The sequence below is a fragment of the Haliotis rufescens genome, unplaced genomic scaffold (genome assembly GCF_023055435.1).
Source record: "Haliotis rufescens isolate VD_foot unplaced genomic scaffold, xgHalRufe1.0.p SCAF_3, whole genome shotgun sequence".
In the NCBI taxonomy this organism is placed as follows: domain Eukaryota; kingdom Metazoa; phylum Mollusca; class Gastropoda; order Lepetellida; family Haliotidae; genus Haliotis; species Haliotis rufescens.
In genome coordinates this window covers 36863680-36887890 of record NW_025964001.1, presented here as the reverse complement: position 1 = coordinate 36887890, position 24211 = coordinate 36863680, and the positions used below count along the sequence as shown (strand labels likewise).

Genomic DNA, 24211 nt, shown 5'->3' with positions numbered 1-24211 from the left:
GGCATCAACACATTCAACCATAGCGTGGGGGCAATATTCTTGAATATTATTCGTTGAATTAAATAATAATACACACAAAACAGTAATAAACACGGAGTATGTGACACTTAATTACAGGTGTCTGGACAGACTAACAATATGGGGATTAGTCATTTCCTGATTCAATTACAAAAGAAAAGAGAAATTATTTTAAAAAGTATGGACACATGGGCATTAAGCTCAGTGCTTACAACACGGACATTACTCCTGTGACCATTCTCAACAGAACATGGAAAGCTCTCCATGATGGTAACTGATGCCCAATAGTTACCCTATTTGGGAATAAGGGCTCGTCTGATTGTCACTTAGACAAGCTTGTTCTATGGGTACAGCTGATCAGACATAAGTGTTTGTGGAGACAATGGCTAGTGTGTGAGCAAACAAAAAGCATTTACACTGGGGTTGACAATAGAACAGCTTCTTTGTGGTGTCTGTCTAGTAATAAAGCCAGACAGACAGATATGACTTGTTGTGTGTGTGCACAGCTGGTGTTCGTATCCTGGACAGACACATATCACTGGTAGTCAACCTAGGCCAGACACACACACACCACTGGTTGGGAGTACAGCTGGTGTTAGTCTTCTAGACAGGGGGGGGGGGGGGGGGGGCACGGGTGGCCCTGTCGTCTAAGGCGTTGCGATTTGCTGTGCAGTGTTGCGTCACTTGGGCACGCCAGAAACCTATGATTGTGGGTTTGAATCCCGGTTCGCCCTGATTATGTTTCTACGTTTGTCAGCACCATACCTGTGCTCATAGGTTTCACCGAAGTGGTAAATGCCTGAGAACTGCATCACTTCGGGCTTTCCTCCCACATTGAGCTGACACGCCACAATATAACTGGAATACTGTTAAAAGCGGCATTAAACCCAACTCACTCACTCACTCTAATTACGATAGAGGTAAATAGCATGAAGTCATGGAAGAAACAGGTGTCAACCAAAAAATGCTGGTTTGGGAGAGTAGTTTGAAATACTAGTAAATTGATTTTTGTTTGTCAATTTATTCAATTTCATTGCCCCTGGTACAGTAACGATAATAGAAAATGCTACCAAGACTTCACCTATAGTCCAGTACTGATGGTAATGACAATTGGAGGATTTTATGTGCACTTCTCTAGTTCATATATTTAATGTCAGTGAGTAAGGTCTTGTTTGTTTCTTGTTTAACACCTCCCTCATCAATATTCCAGCTATATCACACCAGTCTGTAAATAATCCGAGTCTGGACCAGACAATCCAGTCATTGACATCATGAGCATCGATCAAAGCAATTCGGATACAATGACATGCATCAACCAAGTCAGTGAGCCTGACCACCCAATCATGTTAGTCGCCTTTTATGGCAAGCATGGGTTGCTGAAGACCTGTTCTACCCCGGGGCTTCATGGGTCAAGTGAGCAGGGAAATATGTGAAGACCTTTTAAAGCACTGTTAACATGAAAAAATAACAACTTTTTCAACGAAAATTTTGTTTTGGCAACAAATCTCAACTTTTCCCCACACATTGACATTCATCATGTTCATACCAGTCTATTCATTTGCAATAATCGACTTCAAATTTCTGATACGGTAACCTATTCACATTTAATGCCTGAAGATGCAGTACACAGCTGTGAACATCCAAGCTAATGCATCATGTAACAGTACATGTTGCAATCAATAGATAGGGAGTGTCTCGTCTGTTATTGGTGCTTTTATACTGTATATCAATAAAACAGTTTTGTAACTTAGCTCAAGGTCTTTTCTATTCTATACAATCTGTTGTAGTTTCCATTTTTTTACAAAGTGCACAATATATATAAAATAACACACATCAGTGTTTGTCTGGGGTGTATGAGGTTGAAGGACAAGTGCCAACTGCAAGTTTATTTGGATCGAGCGAGCGAATCAGTTGGGTTTTAACGCCACTTTGAAAGTTTTATCATGGTGTGTCAGCTTAATGTCGGAGGAAAGCCCACAAGCATGGGTATGGTGCTAACAAACCAAGAAACATAATCATGGCAAACGGAAACACCTGACGTCATCACTTTCGGTGATCCATTCGACAGTTTTCGCTGCTATTTTGCCTTTTTCACCAAATGGAATCAGTTTCGTCAGATAATTGAGACTGGTAATTCTCTTGTGTTTTTTAGTTCTATGTTAGGATGAAAATAATCAGACATTTTCAAATGGTAGACAACTAACATTTTTTTTCTTTTTTTCATCTTTCATGTTTTTGGCTTTTGCCATGTACAAGTACACAAGAATGACTAAACAACAAAAAAGTAAAAAGCAATTTGTCCAACTTCATTGCAGAGCTAATGATCATGGCTTGTTGTGAAACATATCGACTGGCCTGCAGGATGGGTAGCAGGTCCCTTATCATACCTTGACCTTTTGGAAGAAAACAAGTGTCCCTCCAGATTTTCACTAGTATAGATCGGTTGCTGTGTGTCTAACCTTAATGGTTTGTGACAGTCTAACAAATCCTCAAAGAAAACAAACACACAACTGCTTTGTCATTATTGTATTCTTATATTCAAAATTGTGAGAGAAAAAAAAAACCAGTGTTTGGTTCACAATCTCCCAAAGTAGAACATTACCTTGAGATTTTATTGTTGCTGTGTCACGTATCATGCAAATAGAAAGGTTCTAAAATGGGAGAGCTAAATGAATACATGTAATTGTTATTACTACATGAAAATAACAACTATCATTTGTTAATGAATTTAATTCATTATTAATCTAAATATATTATTTACAAACTATCTTTAATAATGTACAATAAGATGAAAAAAATACAAAAACAAAAATTCCAAGCACAGGAAAAACAGACAATGTTAACCATGTGTTGATTTACAGTTAACATTTTTCACCTTAAACAGCTATTTTTATGCCAAGGTTATACCTTTTATGTCATGTTTTACAAACTTTATATTAGATTGGGTGGTTCAAATGAAAACAAAAATGAATTTGGTCATCCAAGCATCTTGTGATTTATTGTCCATGTTGTGTGGGTTGGTCAGTTGCACAGGGAAAACTATCCATGCCAATTCTGATCACTGTACAGAACTATCAACACAGAAAAAAAAGTTTGCCAAAGCTCAATTAATAATCATACTTATAACTTATTTTAAACAGCACCTGTAGTGGTCTCTCTTTTTTTAATCCATCCAAAACTGCTGACACATGCACATGAAAATAGATTCAAATATCGCATTTTATCACCTGGGACACTTGCACAAAGCTACCTTAGCAGCACTAAGACCATCACAACTCCAAATCTTAACATAGACTTACAACAGCCTTAGTGCTAAGATTGCTTTGTGGAACTCAGCACATTGAATGGCAGGGCCTGGGAGACCTGTGGTTGCCGTTTCACACAGATTTCAAGCAATACATGGGGATTACAAGATAACCTTAAAAACATGTGTCAGGCAATCTGACATTTTCATTACACCAAAAATATATTACAGGCAGAAATTCAGGGAAAATAGCTTCTAGAAAATATTTACTATTATGTATCATCAAGTTGGAAATAATTTCTCAATGATATTATCAACACAAAATTTCCCCTAGCAAACATAATCAAGTACTTTAGACAATTAAACTTTTTTTCATGACACTATCAAGTATCACTGTTATAGATTCTAGTTAGTAAAACATACAGAGAGCATCATAATTTTAAGTTATACAAGAAAAGAGGATACTGGCAAGTCAAGCTTCATAAAGTTTTAAGTAAGAACACCTTATATCAAACATCTCTGTCTCATATCACAAAACTTGGAGCTTGGCACAAGCTGACCATGAGTAGAGCTTGAGAGAGGTCTACATGTTTTATATTACATCTCTACAACATAGTCTTGATGCTGCCTTGAGCTTGGTGCATCTGACACAGCAATGCTAGAGACTGCTGTTCCATTGAGCCTTGGGATCAATGGAGTGTTCAGACTGCTGCTAGCAATGTTGCTTCCACTATCATATATGATCCTGTCAGTTTTGGATGGCTGTTGAAGGATGCCCACGGCTGTGTGTAGTTTCTCTGCCTTCTCTACAGATGATGTCACAGACTGGAACAAACAACACATTGAGAATAAAAAAGAAGTGGAGAGGAATTGGGGTTATCTCCCCAAACATTTGCTTCTAACTGATAAGTTGCAGAAACCTGATATATAATGCTAAGAGCTGACTCATGACAATCTCCTTCAAATCAGATCATAGTTCCCCCTTTCGCTAAACAAAAATCTCAGTTCATCCCATTACATGACAATCTCACTAAAATCAGACCTTAGTTATCTCTAAAGCTAGAAAAAGAGCTGAATACATCCCATTACAGGTCATGTCAGAACAACCTTTCATTTGACCAATCAGAGCATCGCTTACCAGATTTGGAAAGTGACAATATGTATGTGAAATGTATTTTCAAATCATGCAACCTTGAAAAGGTTAACAAGTGGTATTCTAAATGACAGTTACAGGCTGGATGACCAGTGCCGTCAAAATCATCTTCCATGTCTTGCTTCAGTGGGACAAACAATTGAAACTGGAGAGACTTTCAATAGCCCGTGGGAAGTACTGCAATACAATCTTGGCAATCTATTTGACAAAACTGAATTTTCTTTTGTTCAGTTTTCAAATTTTTAATATATACTTTTCAAAGCATCGTCTTGAATGCAAGTCACAAGTTTGAAACTAATGCCGCAAAACTCGAGCAAGCTAATGTTAACTTCTTTTAAGTCATTTCATTGGTTGTTCTTATGTAACTTGTATTGGGACAGACTCAGATCTTTGAGTAGCGGCATCGGTAGCAAGTACTGAGATCGGATTTAATGAGATTGTGAATGAATAACAGGTATATTAGCTAAATAGTTTTCAAACTAAAGCCCTCAATAACAGTGTCACTATTACCAGTGTTCGAAATTAATACCTGTAAATAAACGGTGATGGTGTCCTGGTCATAATCCTTATGCTTAAACTCTCAGATCAAGGTTGCCCGTCTGTATGACTTGATGATGATAATGTAGAATTTATGAGTGCTTCATGTGTTTTTGTAGTTGTTCTCAGTGTATTGTTTCACAAAGTTTCAAACATCATTTAAAGAAACAAAACCACCATGAAAATAAAGTGTTTGAGATTTATTTTTCAATACTGTTGACACACTTATTCAACATAGGTAGATATGACTTTTCCATCCTCCATCATAGATAAATTTATAGTACAATTCATAATCTGATGGAGATCCCCTGTGTAACCTCCCCACTACTGCCTACAAGTATGGAATACATGCAAAAGAAATTTCCACCTTAGCAATTGCATCAAGCTGTGATGAAGCACTCTTCAGGTCTTCCTTAAGTTGTGGGTCTGCAAGCAGAGTGGCTTCTTCTTTAGGAGTAAAGGGTTGTCTCCCTTCATCCGTCACCTCCACCTTAGCCTGTGATGACGAAATACCTCTGTGTGATTCCTTACGTCTTAGTTTACAGATTTGCCATAAGGCTAGCTGATTACTTCTTTTATTCCAATCAAATGCCATTTCAACAAAAATCCTAAACAAATCATGAAAGGGGTTGAAAACATGTTCTAAAGAGGATATGTTCTCATAATTTAAAAGAAAAGAAAAGAAGAAAAATGTTCCAGTTTGTTTTCAGATAAGAATAATTAAGACAAACAATTAAAAAGACTTGTGCATAGTGACATACCAAGTAAAAGGCTTTTTTATTGATGATTTCATAGGTTTCTTCTTCACAAAATCGAGGATGGAACTTCCGTTTCCGCGCTACACGCACAATAGCGCTGTCAAAGTTGGGTACCAACTCATTATTGATGTAATTTCTTTTGTCCACATCAAGAGGTTCAAATTCTGAAAATTGAATTAACAATATATCAGTTAGAGTATACTACTCAAAAGAAGTTAAAGAACATATGATTTTTTCATATAAAGACTATAGTAATGGCTGGTGGGTAATTGCAACAAAGCCTTCCAATTGTGGGTGTTCTTAGCTTGTTTTGAGTAGTATATAATCATGCTCCTTAACATTTCTATTGTGATTACTAATACTAAATCCAAATAAATATTGGCAGATCAAATTAAATAAATATGTTGGGATTAATGTGGTTAATCATATTAAATATGAATCATGCTAAATCGATCATTTAACTTTCTTTTGATATTTACTTTGGGGGATTTACCAACCACTTCTCATGCTGCATAACAAGCCATTGTTTAGATTGACATTAATTGCAGATTACTTTAGACTGGATGGTTCCTGTTGTACATGTTGGTAAAATTACCATGAAATCAACTTAACATACTGTTTCTTAACATCAAAATCTCCTGAGCACATCTGTAGGGTATAGTTTTGTGACCTGTACAAAATGTGTACCTGATGTTTCATCGTGGGTATCAGCAAGTGAACACTCTTCTCCATCTATAAGGATGTTCTGTTGAATAGCTGTTTCATAAATCTGGAACAGGCATTGATCGTGAGTTATTTTTCATGGGATGAACAATATCACATAGAGTAAACTTCAGTTATAACAAACTCAAAGGGACCCCTAATTTTAGTTCGTTATATCCGCCATTCAACCGTCAGACATCTTTCATCAAGTCATGTGACATCATGTTACTCAATAAATAACAAAAATGTGCACTGTACATGTACAGAATAAATCCACTTCAATCACTGTGTTACTAATGTTAATAGAGGGTGTAATCTGAGGACAAGGTGTCAGTACTTGTGAGTAAATCAATTGCCTTCAGTTGTTTATTGACGCTTTGAACAGCCTTGGCTGCAGATGTTTTGACAGGCAGATTGGTGACATGTGTGGAGCTCAGTTCAGGGATTAACAGTTTGTTACACACTTAAACATCATTGACAGAGTACTCATAGGACCACAAGGTGACTTCGCTATATCCATTTATGAGCGTGTTTGTTATATCAATCAAGTTTATATGATAAAATATATGGCAAATGACCGGGACAAAAAAAACAGTTCATTATAGTTTGTTATAAGCGTGTTCGTTATTAACATAATTTACTGTATATACCATACATACCTTAAAAATATAAACTGCTCATAAAACTTGTCAACAAATATAATAAACAATTTAAGCTTTTTATGGGACAAATCATTTAAATGTAATTAAAACCATCTATATTTTAAGTTTGAAGTGTTATATGTGTTATAGAATTTTAGGAAATGTCCATAACACTTTTCTATCCAATTCCTTGGCTCCATATAATACTGAAAACTACAGCATAGTGAACATGTAAAACCTTTGTCTGTCTGCAACATGTCAGTAACAAACTTTCAACCTAAGTTGCTGAATGGGTCGTTGTCGACACAGGTACTATAGATATGTACCCCAGGTACGTTTCTATATACAGAAATGTACCCTAGCCCCAATCAGAATACAGAAACGTTCCCTGAACCCTAAACGGCTGACAAGTCTATATTCATCAACCAAAACCAGTTTACGTTGTTGCACCGGTTCGCCTGATTTCAAGTGCATGCTAGGTCATACTGTGCATCGGGGAATATTCAATTTGCATGCTTGTTTCTTATAAAACAAACTGGCGCAGAAGCTTGGATGTTATCTGAAATCTTTCTACAAATGTCCAAACATTGGATGGTAGTTATGTCTGGCAATGGCAAATACTTGTCGTAGATAACTAGGGCCTAAATGATATTGTCATGGAAATTCGAAAAATATTTCATTAAAAAATGAGAAAGGGAGATTAATAAGTACTTGTTAATTATTAATACATATTTGTTAAAATTGGACTAATTGTGTTATGTTGACATAATAAATAGCGGACAATGTAAGTCCCAGGAATATCCATCTCCCTTCATGTACGAGCATTCTTTGGGAGACCTCTCCCCACAGAGGAGCAGTGTGCTAGTAACAACCAGGAACAACATTCTGATATAATGGTATCGTGTTTTCCCAGTGTTAGTGTGTGTGTTTGAGGTCCTGACAGGTCATTTTCGGGCCGCGGGACAAAGTAAGGCTAAGTGCGTAATCTTTTAAGGTAGCGGATAAGCAATCCGGAATGACCTCGTCGTAGACTGTTGTCTAAAATTAAAGGTAATTTTTGACAGTTCACTGTTCAATACTGTCATGCTGTAATAGTTTTCTGACCTCTCGAAACCGTAATCTGCATCGTTCTTTGTCTTCGTCAGAGGCTTCAGGGTTTCCTGATACGATATGTTCAATGTGCTCGTTTATTGCGGTAACGATAGAAGTGATCGCACGTTTACTTCTACATTCAATTTTCACATTTTCGGCAAAGTCAGCCATTTTAAATCGTGCGCGCCTAGATTTGCGCATGCGCGTAGATCTCGACAAAGGGAGGTAACTCTAAATTTGTTTATTATCCAAAACGTGAGCATTATATTCACATTAGTTGATCTGCTATTGCACAAATCTGAAGTAATTGTAATCATATTGTTGTTGTATCATATGAACAAAAGAGAATGCCGAGGTGACAACACGATGAATACAGAAAACTTTGACTGCTATGTTGATGTACACAGTCATTTGACAGATGAAGTATTTACAGAGGTAGACTCAAGGCCTATAATGTTTCTAGGCCGGAATAAAAACAAATAACTATCACCATAACGTCTTTAGTATGTCTGAAACTGTCCCAGGCATAACTCTTTCTAAATTTAATAAGTTGTTAATAAAGACAGTTTCTCTGTTGTCTAAATTACTTGGTGATATTTTGTATTAAACATAGCCTGTACGGCTGTAGATCTATCTACACAATAGATCTCACTATTTTAGGTACGAGATTATTGCAATATGTGTGTCCGGACTAACCACGATTTTATAGTGCTAGCCCAATGAGATGCCATGCCATAGTTTAACATGAATACCCCACTCAGACACAGTAAACTGACTCTGAGCCGACCAGTCCTTGTTTTAGCCCCTTAATTCCGAGTGACAGGCAGGGTAACAACAAGTACCATATGTTAACATCTATTGGTATGACACTGACAGGGTTCAAACCCCGGACCTTCCTCTCCTCAGGTTGATGCTCTACCACTAGACCACGGATGCAGTCAAATAAAAGAGGAAACAAATAAATTTGAAAATGTTTGAAGATAAATGTTTTGTTATTTCTATTTATAATGCTGTCTAATTGCTTTTCAATTGTACAATATATTTATTTCCAGGACATTGAAAAAGTTATATCAGAGGCGAAAAAGGTAAAGATCACTGCATTATATCCTAACAGTTGATCAAAGACCATGTATAATAATCATTTTAGTAATTTAATGAGGGAATATGTTCAGGTCACTTGCCAGATCTAGACAGAGTAGGCCTAATTCTAGTTGTTTCTCTCAAATTCTATTATATTTTTTAAGCAAGCAGTTAATGATTACCATGGTAACACTTGGACAATGTCTCAGTTTCACACCTGTCACAAATTACAGTGATTAAATCTAGACTGCAGTGCGAAACTGGAACATGATCCTCCTTTGACTGGAATTCAATAAACTATGGTTACCATGGTCACAGGTAGGAGTGGCAGCATCCCTCGTTGTTGCAGAGAATGAACACCAGTATGAGCAAGTCCTTCATCTTGCAGACAGGTAAGATTAGTTCCACACAAAATATTACATAGTTTTAAAATATTTTAAAAAGTTTCAACTGTGCTTATTTGTTTCCTTGTATTCCACACAATTTTACAAATGTCACTACTGGGATAGATGACAATAACAACAACAAATAACAATAAATATGGAAACCTATCAAATTTATATGGGTAAAAATATGTCAATCAAGTTTTCTATTATAAGTGGCGGGCGGTGGGGTAGCTGAGTTCTTATAGTATCACTCGTCACGATGAAGATCCAGGTTCGATTCCCGACATGGGTACAATATGTGAAGCCCATTTTTGGTGTTCCACGCTGTGATATTTCTCGAATATTGCTGGAATATTGCTAAAAGTGGCATAAAGCAATGCTCACTCACTCACTCACTCACTCACTCACTCACTCACTCACTCACTCACTCATCGATGGAACCCTTTTGCCAGGCAATTTCATGACAAACTCACTCACTCACAGCTAAGGACTTATATTGACTGGAATAAAACAAAATGTGTGTTTATGATCAAACAAAAACATTGAGTCAACCTCAACTATTCAACATGTTATGATCTATCACGATATGTATCATGATATTGCAATACATTAAATTATCCCCATGAAGATCTGGGTTAGAATTGGTCTACAGAAACCCATGCTTGTTGTAAGAGGCATCTTATGAGATTGGGTGGTCGGACTTGCTTTCTCGTTGATGCATATCATCATATCACAACTACATAATATTCATGCTTATGATGTCAATCACTGTATTGTCTGGTCCAGATTTGATTTTTTACAGACCGCAGTCATATGGCTGGAATATTGTTGAGTTCGAAGTTAAACGACAAAATATACCATATTCGACGTAATAAGCGCCCTGCTCTAATAAGCGCCCACGGCGATATTTGCTCGTATATTTGCTAGTGAACAATCCCAATTAGCACCCCTTCCAACTGATCAATGTACACAAGACTTATTTATTCATGTATAATACCTGTGTTATAAGCATCCCTAATTATGGGATGTTAAATTCTGAAAATAATATATCTGTCGTATATAAGCATGTCAGGCTGTCAGCATAAACCACGAAATTTACAATCTTTCAACACCAAAATAATATTCTAATAAGAGGCCCCAACTTTTAATTTTAAAAACTCCCTGGGCGCTTATTATGTCAAATACAGTACTTTGAAATGTTCCATTGTGTATCATGAGGTTGGATAGCATATGCACCAGCAGGAAAATTACAGCATTTGCAGGATCAACGATCATTTTTTCAAATATTTCAGATTCCCAGACTTTGTGCTACCATGTCTTGGAGTGCACCCTGTTCAGGTAGGCCAAGTTTGCACATTTTAAGAACTTGCAGAAAACTCATGTTCCAAAAGTTAATTAACTTCTATCTGGACCTTCCTTCCTTTCTTCACTATATTCAGTACTTGTAGGCCACGGGCCTTTTTGTACAGACGAAATACAATTAAGGTGCAACAGTATAAGATAAAATACATTTCTTTGCGTTTTAACAAAAACAGTTTTAACATAATTGCATATTATACATGTTGTAGTATTTGTGTTCTTACAGCATTGGCATAAAACAAGTATTTTGTTGTATTCATATTGATAATAGGGTCTTGTGATGACAGTAGTGTATTAAACTTCAGAATATTTGGAAAGATGTAAAATTTAGATTCTATGTAACTTTGCCTAAGATGGCTATAAGCTGGGCAAATTAAAAAAAAGTGATATTCATTTTCAATATGGTTTAAGTTACAAACTTTATATTTTCTAAATTCACGAGGAATATTATAATGTCGTCCACATTCAATTTCTAAATTGTGAGAACTAAGCCGAAAACGAGTCTATGTGTGTCTATCTGGCATTCATTCACCTGATGAAGGTGTAAGCATATACTCTTAAACGTTGTGTTCCTCTAAATAAAGAAGTTGACATCCATAAATTCTCTTCCGTAAATGCTTTCAAAGACTTGAACTTCTATCTAATTCAACTGACTACATTGTATTCAAGTCTCAGGAACAAAATGTCTGATTGGTAATTGTTTTAACACAGGCCTGGCTAAAAACTATTTAGATACATGTATCAAACAATCAGATCATGCGTTCACTGAAGCTGACTGAAGCTTTATCTTTACTCAAACATTTCAAAAGGAATGTGTGCATCATCAGAAAGAAATGCAAACATTAGCAACTTGTAGTGTAACCACTGAGCTATAGTGAGTTTTTGTCATTAAACAATATATCACGTGACTAACCACGGGTCCGGGTAGTCCAATGGGTACCCGGGTCCTACTCAGTACCCACACGACCGGAGTACCCAAGTTACTCACTCGTCCCAGCCGTATTTCTACACTAATGCACACCCATTTCACAGCATGCGTTAAACACCCATACAACTGGCATTAACCAACCTGACAAAACACTTGCTTTGTAACTTAGTTGAAAATTCTAACTGTTGGGAGTGAATAAGATATAACCCTGCAGTTCCCTGCACCCTGTCAAGTTCTTGTATGATGCCACATTGCCATATCTAGAATGTGTAAAATAAACCTAATTTGTAAACCTATCTCCCACTATGCATTTCTCATTCTTCTTTTGATCCAAAGTGGAAATGTGCCTAAAGAAAGGTTTCCAGATTCTGAAATTATTGATCCACCCGAACACATCTAGCGTCACCATGGTCACTGTTACGTATTGATGGCTTGAGAATTACCTCCCTTACTGTACGCACATATGCATTACGTCACTGTTAGCGTTGTCTGATGGCGTTCTAGAAGCTGAGAAGTAAATCCAATGACCAACCACTTCTATCTGTTAGTTGGTAGTTGGTAGTTATGAAGTCTGGTAGCATCAAAAACTTAGCAGTCACCTCCCAATAATCTGGGTCACGCACGCTTTTCATGCCGGTCCACCTTCATGCGCTGAACACAGGATTTCTCCACTCTACTCATCTCTTTCTAGAGCTAAATAGGCTAGTGGAATTGTGATGTGGGGATGGATGGCTGGGCATATAGCGTGTGAGATAGGATAAGTTTGTAAATATACCATTTATTGTAAAATTTACAAATTTTTAAACTTATTATCACACTATCCATTTATCCCACAGTTGGATGGTGAGGTGCAAATCCCTAGCATATAAAGGCAACAAACATATAGGATATACAGCAGTTAAACAGTGATACAGAACCATATTAAGTAACACTGTCAAGTGTCACAAGACAATGCTCATGGATAGGGAAGAAAGACTCACAAAAGAGTGTATAAATGTACAATTCATTGTAAAATTTACTAAATCTTTCTGCAGGGAGATCCAACCCAGGAGAGACGAAGTGCCAATTTGCAGGTAATGTTGAGGGACCTTCTCTTCCCAATCTCATTAAAATCAGATCTCAGTTCTCGCTACCGTTAAACAAAGATCTGAGGACACCCCATTACGGGTCACGTCAGACCGACCTTGCGCAAACTTTGACTGACCAATGGAATGGCTGACAAGAAGTTGACATTAGCCAATCAGAAGGTAGCTTTCTCGTGCTTTACAGTACTAATTTCAAATTGGCGACAACGCTTCGAAACATATTTTGACAAAATCTCTATTAAGAATTTGAAACCTGAAAAAAAGAACATTCTTGAATGGTTAAATAGATGTTCTAGGTTGTATGGGTTCAGTCGTTATTCCCGTAACTATTGTTCGGAATACCCCGTGTTGAAGTTTTCGAGGTTGAACGATTAGAAATCACATTCCGACTGTCACTTTCATGATCTGATAAGCGACGCTCTGATTGTTCGGGTGAAAGGTCGTTTTGATGTGACCCCTAACAGGATGTCCTCAGATCTTTGTTTAGCGGTAGCGAGAACTAAGATCTGATTTTAATGAGATTGTTCTCTTCCACTCCGTCCTCCCTGATTCCAGGTACCCCAAGCTTGAAAAGAAGCTGTGCGTTTTGTGATTGGCAATTTATGTTCTATTATTTTGTGGAATATATATCATAAAATGAGTTTGATCTACTGTTATTATACAATTATTTTTAGTATAATGTGACAACCTATAAAATTCCTGAATGTATGAACAGATGACGGGGAATACGGATGAGTGTGACTTATTGTTGAATGATTTCATGCAGGTTTTTGAGCCAATGTTATATGGTGTGTACAATCTGTTGCCAGGATATCACCAATACAGAGGCATTGATCGACAAACATCATGGCAGACTCGGTGCAGTTGGGGAGGTGAGAAATATGATAATCGTACATATATTGTAAAAAAACAACAAATATCAAGGGATCCTAGCACAAAGTTATAACCAACATATCACATCGTTCATGTTCAGATGATAGGTGAAATTAATACTTGTATTGCTATGTGTCTGTCATATGAAAGTAACTTTAGTCCAAGAGTCTGTAAAGATTTGGGGGCACGGGTGGCCCAGTCGTCTAAGGCACCATGTTTCGCTGTGCAGAGTTGCGTCCCTTGGGAACACCAGAAACCTATGATTGTGGGTTCGAATCCCAGTTCGCCCCAATTTTGTTTCTAGGTTTGTCAGCACCATACCTGTGCTCGTGGGTTTCACCGAAGTGGTAAACGTCGGAGACCTGCATCACTTTGGGCTTTCCTCCCACATTAAGCTGACATGCCGTAATATGACTGGAATACTGTTAAAAGCGGCGTTAAACCCAACTCACTCACTCACTCACTCACTCACTCTAAAACTCACTCTAAAACTCACTCTAAAACTCACTCTAAAACTCACTCTAAAGATATTGTTGGATAAATATTCTCAATTTGATATCATTAAATTTTGAGTATATGGACAAGAAATATTCCTTTATGAGAATATGCAAAAATGATTTATAGGGCAAACATGACTTTAAAACTTGGTGTTCAACTCTCAGGTTAGTATTGGTTTATTTTATTGTTCTTAGGTTGGGCTTGATTTTACTCCCCGGTTTTGTCGAGAGGAGGGTGACAAAGAGATGCAGAAACTTGTGTTGACAAGACAGGTGGGTAGGGGATGCTGCTGGCATCAGCTGGCCCCCAAAACATGATTTGTAAGTAACCATGGTAACATGTCTTCAGATATCAACTGTTTTTGTGTATCAGTGTTTCATCATGTAAATAGAAATTGTTAATGTTTGTTTTTTTGTTTTTTTCAGGTGGAGATTGCTCAGAAGCACGATCTTCCTTTGTAAGTTTGTTTGTTTGTTTGTTTGTTTGTTTGTTTGTTTGTTTGTTTGTTGTTTAACGCTGCACTTAGCAATATACCAGCTATTTGAAGGCGGTCTGTAAATAATCAAGTCCAGACCAGACAATCCAGTGATAGACATCAAGAGCATCGATCTAAGTAATTTGGATACGATTACATGCATCAACCAAGTCAGTATTCAGAAGTATTCAAAATTAATACAAACTAACTAACTTTCACCTGTCTTTATATTTGTTTAATAATTGTATCTGCAATCTGTTGTCAGAAATGTGCATTCCCGATCAGCAGGCAGGCCGACCATAGCACTTCTCAAGGAGTTAGGTAACTGTCATATACTGGACGACGTTCGTTATCAAGTTAATGTTGTTCAGAGGCAGTAATCAGCAAGTGTGTACCAGATGAACCAGTGGTTGATAGCATGAGTAACAACACTTGAATTCATTGCATGAGGACATAATCACTTAATCATCAATCTAGAGCACAGCTAAAGGGAGTAATTCAATGTGAGTTCATCATTTGGGAAACATGTCATACAACTGTTCACCACGAACTTGGACATGCTGTACGTGGAACTTGAGGCTTTTGTTGTGCTCTGTGACAGATAGAGGACTCGTGACTGTATTTTGTCAGGGTGAAAAGGAACAGTTGTGAGAACAATAGGCCCTACCTCTTGTTCCTGCTACTGTACATTTATGTCCTTATATAAGATAGCTACACGATATATCGCAAAAAACAATGAAGAACAAGGCTTGGTTTATTTCATGAAAAAAAACGTTGATCTATCTTGGCATCATTTCTGGAGATTCGAACACATACTCGCAACGTGGTGAGGTCATAAATTGGATGACACTATTTTGGAGAGGGTAGTGAGTTTTTCCCCTTAGATGTAGCTGGGCTATGCAAACAAATGCATCAGCTAAATCCCCCCCCTGTTTATAACAAGGACTTGTCCGGCATTGCTGAGATCGGATTGTATTCAGGGAATCATCCTTATCTAAATATGAGTAATTACTTTTAATGTTTGTAAATTTTATTAACATCCTAACAGAGATTATAAATAATGTTGATATCTCATAATGGTAAGAAACAATGACGAGGGGTTGTTTGTGGTACAATAAAACACTGCATGGAGAATAAACCACAAGGGGCGCAGCAAATAACAGTACTGTTGTAAGTTCTCCATCTATTATGTAGTCATGGTGACAGCCAAAGATACTTGGGGCCTTCTCTTCCCAGAAGATCTCAAAAGGAAGAAGTATTATGTCTCCCCCAGAATGGAGGGAGACATATTGTTTTTGGCACGGTTCCCGTCGGCGTCGGCGTCGGCGTCGGCGTTCCCACCGTTTCCGGACCATAACTCAGAAACCGTTTAATATTTTTTCGCGAAACTTTGTATACACATTAACCCAGCACTGAAGTGGTGCCTTTTGCTATTTAGAGATTTTTGACATTTTTATTTTTTCTCGTTTCCATGGAGATAACTTGAACATAGACTCTGAATGGGGGTAAGCTTGGTTTCCGGACCATAACTCGGAAACCGTTTAATATGTTTTCGCGAAACTTTGTATACACATTAACCCAGCACTGAAGTGGTGCCTTTTGCTATTTAGAGATTTTTGACAATTTTATTTTTTTCTCGTTTCCATGGAGATAAGTTGAACATAGGCTCTGAATGGGGGTAAGCTTTGTTTCCTGACCATAACTCAGAAACCGTTTAATATTTTTTCGCGAAACTTTGTATACACAATAACCCAGCACTGAAGTGGTGCCTTTTGCTATTTATAGATTTTTGACATTTTTATTTTTTCTCGTTTTCATGGAGATAAGTTGAACATAGGCTCTGAATGGGGGTAAGCCTTGTTTCCTGACCATAACTCAAAAACTGTTCAATATTATTTCATGAAGTTGTAACATATTAACCAAGTCCTGAAGTGGTGCTTCTTGCTATTTAGAAGTTTTTCACATTTTATTTTTTCTTGTTTATGGAGACAAGTTTAACTTAGACTCTGTATTGGGATGGGCTTTGTTCCAGAACTAAACTCAACACCCCTTCAATATTTCTGTGTCTTTTGCTTCTAATGAAATTTAAGAATTTGATCTTTTCAATATTATTGAATTCAAAGCAATTCTAGAATTAAAATATTGTGAATTATTTTTGTGGGAATGAACAGATGGGGTTTAACGTGAAGTAAACGAATGAATTGGGGTTAGGGGAGTGGGGGGAGACATATGTTTTTCTGAATTTAAGGGCAATACATGATTCTTTATCTCAGCAGAAAGTTAACACACTGTCTTTACAAATCTCATTACGTTGTTCCTAAGTTACAGTGAAAATATGTTTTGCCTGATCAGGTGCCAGCAAGGTATTGATGCATGCGTTTGACGGGAAGCCATCGGTGGGCATGGAGGGGGTGAAGGCCGGCTTCTACTTCTCCATTCCCCCTTCTGTCACCAGGACAGAAGACGTGAGTCCAGCTAGTGTTGAAGCTCTTTCATTAATTATTTATACTTAGATTTTGTGAGTAATATCTCTACATGCATTGTCTGTTTACCACAATATGAGAGACCTTCCTTGTCCTAGGTAATCAGTGATGATGGGTCAAACTCAGAACAGATTTCAGTTGTGAAAAATTCACACATGAAGCCTTAATACATACCACTCGGACACAATCATTATATGTTTTTGTTGTCAGAGAGAGAAGTTTGTGCGGCAGATTCCTATAGATCACCTTCTCCTTGAGACTGATGCCCCTGCCCTGGCCCCAGTCAAACAGGTGACATTCTGCATTTGGGGTCACACTTAGGTAGCAACCATTTGATTTCAGCTGGGTTGGGTGTGTGTGTGGCAGTGTGTGTGTGTCAGTGTGTGTGGCAGTGTGTGTGTGTGTGTGTGGCAGTGTGTGTGTGGTGGGGGAGGGGGGTTGTTAGGAAATTTCGTTTTGAGATCAGCATATTTTTTTTAATTTTTAGGAGCTCAATTTTTTTTTCAAACATAAACAGATGCTCAACCAACTGTGGTCTTTGGGCACTTTCATATAGTCTGCAAGAAAAGGGCACATGGCATATGTGTAAAAAAATCAGAGACACGGGGGCTTGATTATGTTGTTAGAAACAAACAATCTCCCTCCCCCCAAAAATCAAATGGTTGCTTCCTAATGCATTATGGAGAGTCAATACGTTATTATCCCCTAAGTTTTGCTCTGTCCGTCACTCAGATCATCACTTTTCATTTCCAGAGCATAACAAAACCATTCACTAGTTCTTTGTGAAACTCCCATTCACTTCAGGATTTGTCATGTCACTATCTTTTGGACTAACCATATTTTTTATTAGTAATTTGGTATACTCACATATGTGATTTTATGAACATTAAGAAGGGCGGGGATATGGATTACATTGTCTTCTTTTTACTTCTAGAATAAACTTCAACACATCACTACATCACTTCTCCTGATACCGGTACTATTGCATACATATCAATAGGTGTTTGTGAACAGAAACATTAAAGAAGAAGACAGTACTTTAACATTTCATATGATCCTTTTGTGATACATCCGGACAATATGTGCTCTTAATTGATCACTATTGCATACATGTGAATAGGAGTTTGTGAACAGAAACATTAAAGAAGAAGATAGTACTTTAACATTTCATATGATCCTTTTGTGATACATCCGGACAATATGTGCTCTTAATTGATCACTATTGCATACATGTGAATAGGAGTTTGTGAACAATAATTCTTAGATGAAAACATTAATGGTGAAGAAAGTACTTTGACATTTTTTAGTGTTGACACCTGTCATCATTTCATGTGATCCTTTTATGATACATCCAGACAATGTGCTCTATACCATTGCTCTCTTCATGCCAGACACGCAACACCCCGTCCAATATCGTCCTGTCCTGTGAATACATTGCTAAAGTAAAGAAGATGGACCCTTCTGATGTGAGGCAGATTACAACACAGAATGCTATTAAACTGTTTCCAAAACTTGCAAGTTTCCTTGTAAAAAGAATGTAAATAAAATAATACATGGTCTGTCTTGTGTGCTTAGTCTGTCAGGAATGCCAACCGTGTATTTCAATCTTTATGGTTGGATAATCATATGGCTTATCCATTGATTATCCCTCTCCCACTCACTGTAGTGTGTGTGAGTTGGGTTTAACACCACTTATTCCAGTATTCCAGTTATATCACGGCGTGTCAGCTTAATGTGGGAGGAAAGCCCGAAGTGATGCAGGTCTCAGACGTTTACCACTTCGATGAAACCCACGAGCACGGGTATGGTGCTGACAAACCTAGAAACATAATCGGGGCGAATCGGGATTGGAACCCACAATCATAGGTTTCTGGCGTTCCCAAGGGACGCAACTCAGCACAGCAAATCGCGGCGCCTTAGACGACTGGGCCACCCATGCCCCCCCACTCTGTAGTCTACCCATACAAGCATGTGTGTTTGTAATCACCACAAGGGTAATTTGTGTTCACCTAAAATGTGCAGTTGATTTCTTCACTCCTTCACTTGTATACCCCCTGACAACAAAAACAGATTTGTGAAAAATAAGCTTTATTATTTACAGGTATGTGCACACAAAAGTGATTCAAAACAAGCATGTTTGTAAATGTATATTACTGGTAAAACAACAACTGAATAATACTGTTGATCGTGACATTGAGAATGCATTATATTTCATATACCCCATGCAAGCTTGTAAACAAGCCATTAATACTGATGCATCATGAATTATCTGAAAGACTCACTCATTTTGATACTTCACTAACATTGAATCAACAATTGACTGTAGTAAAGCCAAGACTTGATTGAATACTGATTTAACATGACACAAAAACAATACAATCACTAGGCTGTGAATACTGTAGTATAATACTGTACTGTTACATTCGAAAATGTGACCACTTATACGGACTGTGAACATCTCAAATAATCATCTGTCAGGATAAATAACTACCTGAACTCACATGATTTTGAGCTTCCAATAAGCTGAGGTTGCTAATTGTTACCAATTATTGACTACACTTTTCATGGTATTTCTATCCATCTTACACAACACTACAGACACTAAGCCACACAACACTGATTCTGACACACACATGCACAGAGGCCAAACATCCAATCTCATTAAAATCATATCTTAGTGCTCATCTCTTAGGTTTGTTTAGCGATAGCAACCACTAAGATCTAATTTTAATGCGATTCACAAACATCACAACTGTTTGTTGTTAAAAGCCTTAAAGGTTAAATGCAACCCAAATATAATTAGTTAAGATACTAACTCAAAAGTCCACCAAGCAAGACGGGTATGACATTCAACATGCTCAGGAAAATATTCTTTTTAAAAACATATGCCTTTAAAAAATGGCATTTAATACATATGTAATGACATCTACTGAATTGAACATAATTTATTTTTTTAGGGGCCTTTAATAATAATAATACCTTTCTGAAAACTATCCAGTACACAGAGTATTACCTTTTTTCAGTGTACCTTAAAAAACTATGGTGGTTCACAATATGTGGATAACAAGCAGATAAACCTGAATATTGAAGTATGATGCATAAAAACCATACATGGACTGATAAAATCACAGGCAACAAGTTCAAAATGTAAATAAATATTTGTTATCAGTTTATGACAAACTTAATTATCTAACAGTATGAACTTAAAATTAAGACCATATGTCAACATTGTCAAAATGAAGGATAATCATTAACTACCGGTATGTATGATTGTGTTATTAAAAAGAAACTTTTGATTTAGCCCTCTGATACACATTTGATTCTCTAAATCCCTCTAGGGAAAACAATGCACAGCTTTAACCATGTCTGCCATCATCTCATGAAGAGATGCCTGACATGTATATTCAGGGCTATGTGGTTTCAGCGTTCCAGATTATTGGATATATACAACATGAAAATTGTGTCGGCTAATAGAGGAACAGGAACATTGTTGACCTTACTTTCAATTATATCACTAACATGGTTTAAAAGAGAACATGGGAAAGCACAAGTTGTCTGCAGCTGTAGGAATTCCGCCAAAACAAAAAAGTTGAAGCATAACTCTCAGACATCTGGTTATTAAATGACAAGAGATACTGAGGCTGGATTTGTGATGGTAGAATGTGCTTAAATCTTCAGCTGGCCATCATCTGCAAAGTAAAGTAAAAGACAGAAAATAATAAATATATACACACACTTTTGAGAAATTTTGCATAAACCTGACCAAGACTTTGTGCACAATTTGTCATGTTTCAATTTGTAGGTTCGAGTTTGGCATTGCAAGTGCTGTTTGTTCTCATAAAGAACAATCCACATTTTAAGCCCTAAACAACTCCAATGTTGTTGAAGGGTTTTATATCTCATTTGAAGTGTTTGGAAAGATGGAGCTGATCACAAAAACACATCTTTTCTGATTTTCGAGTTAAGGTTGGTTATGTGTTTTCAGCATTTTTAAAGTGGTTCAGTTGATCTATGGTAGGACCACTAAATCTGGATAATTCTCTGTATTATAATTCATAACAGAGTTGTAGCAGGCAGGTACAGATGTGAGTAACAGCAATATTATGTGAATCCACTTTGATTATTAAATTAGATTAATTAATTAACAATGTTTATGGTTTAGATACTCACACTGCTTTTTGAAATGACGTCGTTCTCTATGTGTCGGTGCGTCAACACTGAACGTGCATCTCGGCTCATATTCTGGAGCATGTTCATCAAACACGGTGCTCGAAAATAATTCTTTGTTGTGTTTTCTCTCTTTGCGGCACCAATCCTGCTCCTTTTTAAGTTCAACAGCACACCACGACTCTCGCTGCTCGCCCAAATCACGGGCTTCTCCGGGAGACAATTTTCGTCCGCCTGCTGACATCTTGCAAATATGAGCTGGGTCTTATCAGTGTTTGTGAACGATCACACCTTGGATTCGACTTAAGTGAAGGCTGGTGAGCCTGGTCACAACTTCCGATGCCGTTCACGTTGTCATGGAAACAACATAGAGTGCATTCTTTTTGGAAGGAGAATTTTACGTTTAACATCCATGCAGCATCATAGGACCCATTAACCCTTGTAATATTAAAATATCTTGTCAGCAAAATGAATTTTGAAACATTCATTTTAACTATCGGCGTATGAATTTGAACAAGGGACGCAACTCTCTCTCCAGACATTTGACTGGGCTCCAGTCTCTCAAAATGGTAATAAACTGGTTCCACTGTTGATTCGCGCTACGCCTTTAAACGCTTTACTTGTTTCTGTAGACAGTTGCCCAGATATAACGAAATCGATTTTTAGTTATCATATATTAAGTAATTAATTATGGTTATCACATATTAGATTGTTTATATTACTAAAACATTTTAGAATTTACTGCTAATTGTTACATAGTACTATAAACTACAGTAAATAAGCTACTTGTTGACATTATTGTTGTCTGTGACATCTATCTCGCTTTTAACTTTACGAACATATTTCTTTATGCTTGTGTGTAAATTATTACTAACATACATTTTTTTTACCTTCAACTGAGAATGAGCATTTTGTCAACTTGGTTTTGCTGTTTGGCACAGTAAGCTGCCATTAATAATCAAACCATTAAGCCCAAAAAATAAACTTGTTTCAGGTCAAATAAAGTGAGGTGAAATGGGGATTAATGTTTAGTAAATGACTGTAATGGCTTGTAGACATTCAGAAAGCTGTCATATTAACTGGTGAGGTGTGCTTATACATGACCAAGATGTTTCTGTTCCAAACAAGGCCAAGTGGTTTCTGTTCTCATATAAAGCTGAATGATTTGTGTTCAATACAATGCCAAGTGGTTTCTGTTCCAAACAAGACCAAGTGATGTCTTCCACACAAGGCCGAGTGGTTTCTGTAGCAAACAAGACCGAGTGGTTTCTGTTCAAAACAAGACCAAGTGGTTTCTGTTCAATACAAGGCCGAGTGGTTTCTGTTCCATACAAGACCAAGTGATGTCTTCCACACAAGGCCGAGTGGTTTCTGTTGCAAACAAGACCAAGTGGTTTCTGTTCAATACAAGGCCGAGTGGTTTCTGTTCTCATATAAGGCTGAATGATTTGTGTTCAATACAAGGCCAAGTGGTTTCTGTTCCAAACAAGACAAAGTGATGTCTTCCACACAAGGCTGAGTGGTTTCTGTTGCAAACAAGACCAAGTGGTTTCTGTTCAATACAAGGCCGAGTGGTTTCTGTTCTCATATAAAGCTGAATGATTTGTGTTCAATACAGGCCCAAGTGATGTCTCTCTATACAAGGCCGAGTGGTTTCTGTTCCAAACAAGGCCGAGTTGTTTCTGTTCAATACAAGGCCGAGTTGTTTCTGTTCTCATACAAAGCTGAATGATTTGTGTTAAATACAAGACGAAGTGATGTCTTCCATACAAAGCCGAATGGTTTCTGTTCAATGCAAGGCCGAGTGGATTCTGTTCTCATATAAAGCTGAATGATTTGAGTTCAATACAAGGCCAAGTGGTTTCTGTTCCAAGTAAGACCATGTGATGTCTTCCACACAAGGCCAAGTGGTTTCTGTTGCAAACAAGACCAAGTGGTTTCTGTTCAATACAAGGTTGAGTGGTTTCTGTTCTCATATAAAGCTGAATGATTTGTGTTCAATACAGGCCCAAGTGATGTCTCTCTATACAAGGCCGAGTTGTTTCTGTTCCAAACAAGGCCGAGTGGTTTCTGTTCAATACAAGGTTGAGTGGTTTCTGTTCTCATATAAAGCTGAATGATTTGTGTTCAATACAGGCCCAAGTGATGTCTCTCTATACAAGGCCGAGTGGTTTCTGTTCCAAACAAGGCCGAGTGGTTTCTGTTCAATACAAGGTTGAGTGGTTTCTGTTCAATACAAGGTTGAGTGGTTTCTGTTCTCATATAAAGCTGAATGATTTGTGTTCAATACAGGCCCAAGTGGTGTCTCTCTATACAAGGCCGAGTGGTTTCTGTTTAATACAAGGCCAAGTGGTTTCGGTTCAATACAAGGCCGAGTGGTTTCTGTTCTCATGTGAAGCTGAATGATTTGTGTTCAATACAAGCCCAAGAGATGTCTCTTCCATACAAAGCCGAGTCGTTTCTGTTCAATGCAAGGCCGGGTGGTTTCTGTTCTCATATAAAGCTGAATGATTTGTGTTCAATACAGGCCCAAGTGATGTCTCTCTTGTATAGTTGCCGAGTTATTTCTGTTCCAAACAAGGCCAAGTGGTTTCTGTTAAATGCAAGGCCAAATGGTTTCTGTTCTCATATGAAGCTGAGACCCGTGAAGATTCCGGGGTAGAATAGGTCTTCAGCAACCCATGCTTGCCGTAAAAGATGACTATGCTTGTCGTAAAAGGCGACTAACGGGA

At 37.5% G+C, this 24211-nt stretch overlaps 2 protein-coding genes across 2 annotated transcripts; one reads left to right on the top strand and one right to left on the bottom strand.

Moving 5' to 3' along the window:
* Positions 1 to 2529: 2529 nt before the first annotated feature.
* On the bottom strand, positions 2530 to 8356 carry LOC124118938. Its single transcript, XM_046481269.2, has 5 exons — positions 8158 to 8356; positions 6398 to 6479; positions 5714 to 5874; positions 5320 to 5448; positions 2530 to 4087 (listed from the first exon to the last, which is right to left on the bottom strand). Exons 1-5 carry the CDS (start codon positions 8344 to 8346, stop codon positions 3860 to 3862), a joined length of 789 nt encoding a protein of 262 aa, XP_046337225.1. The 5' UTR covers positions 8347 to 8356; the 3' UTR covers positions 2530 to 3859.
* A 16-nt stretch (positions 8357 to 8372) lies between these two features.
* On the top strand, positions 8373 to 18871 carry LOC124118926 (putative deoxyribonuclease TATDN3). The gene is made up of 12 exons (XM_046481257.2): positions 8373 to 8580; positions 9198 to 9230; positions 9544 to 9617; positions 10904 to 10949; positions 12933 to 12971; positions 13793 to 13855; positions 14549 to 14626; positions 14780 to 14811; positions 15095 to 15150; positions 17182 to 17294; positions 17523 to 17603; positions 18704 to 18871. The coding sequence occupies exons 1-12, from the start codon at positions 8479 to 8481 to the stop codon at positions 18851 to 18853; spliced, it is 867 nt and encodes a 288-aa protein (XP_046337213.2). The 5' UTR covers positions 8373 to 8478; the 3' UTR covers positions 18854 to 18871.
* Positions 18872 to 24211: the final 5340 nt, after the last annotated feature.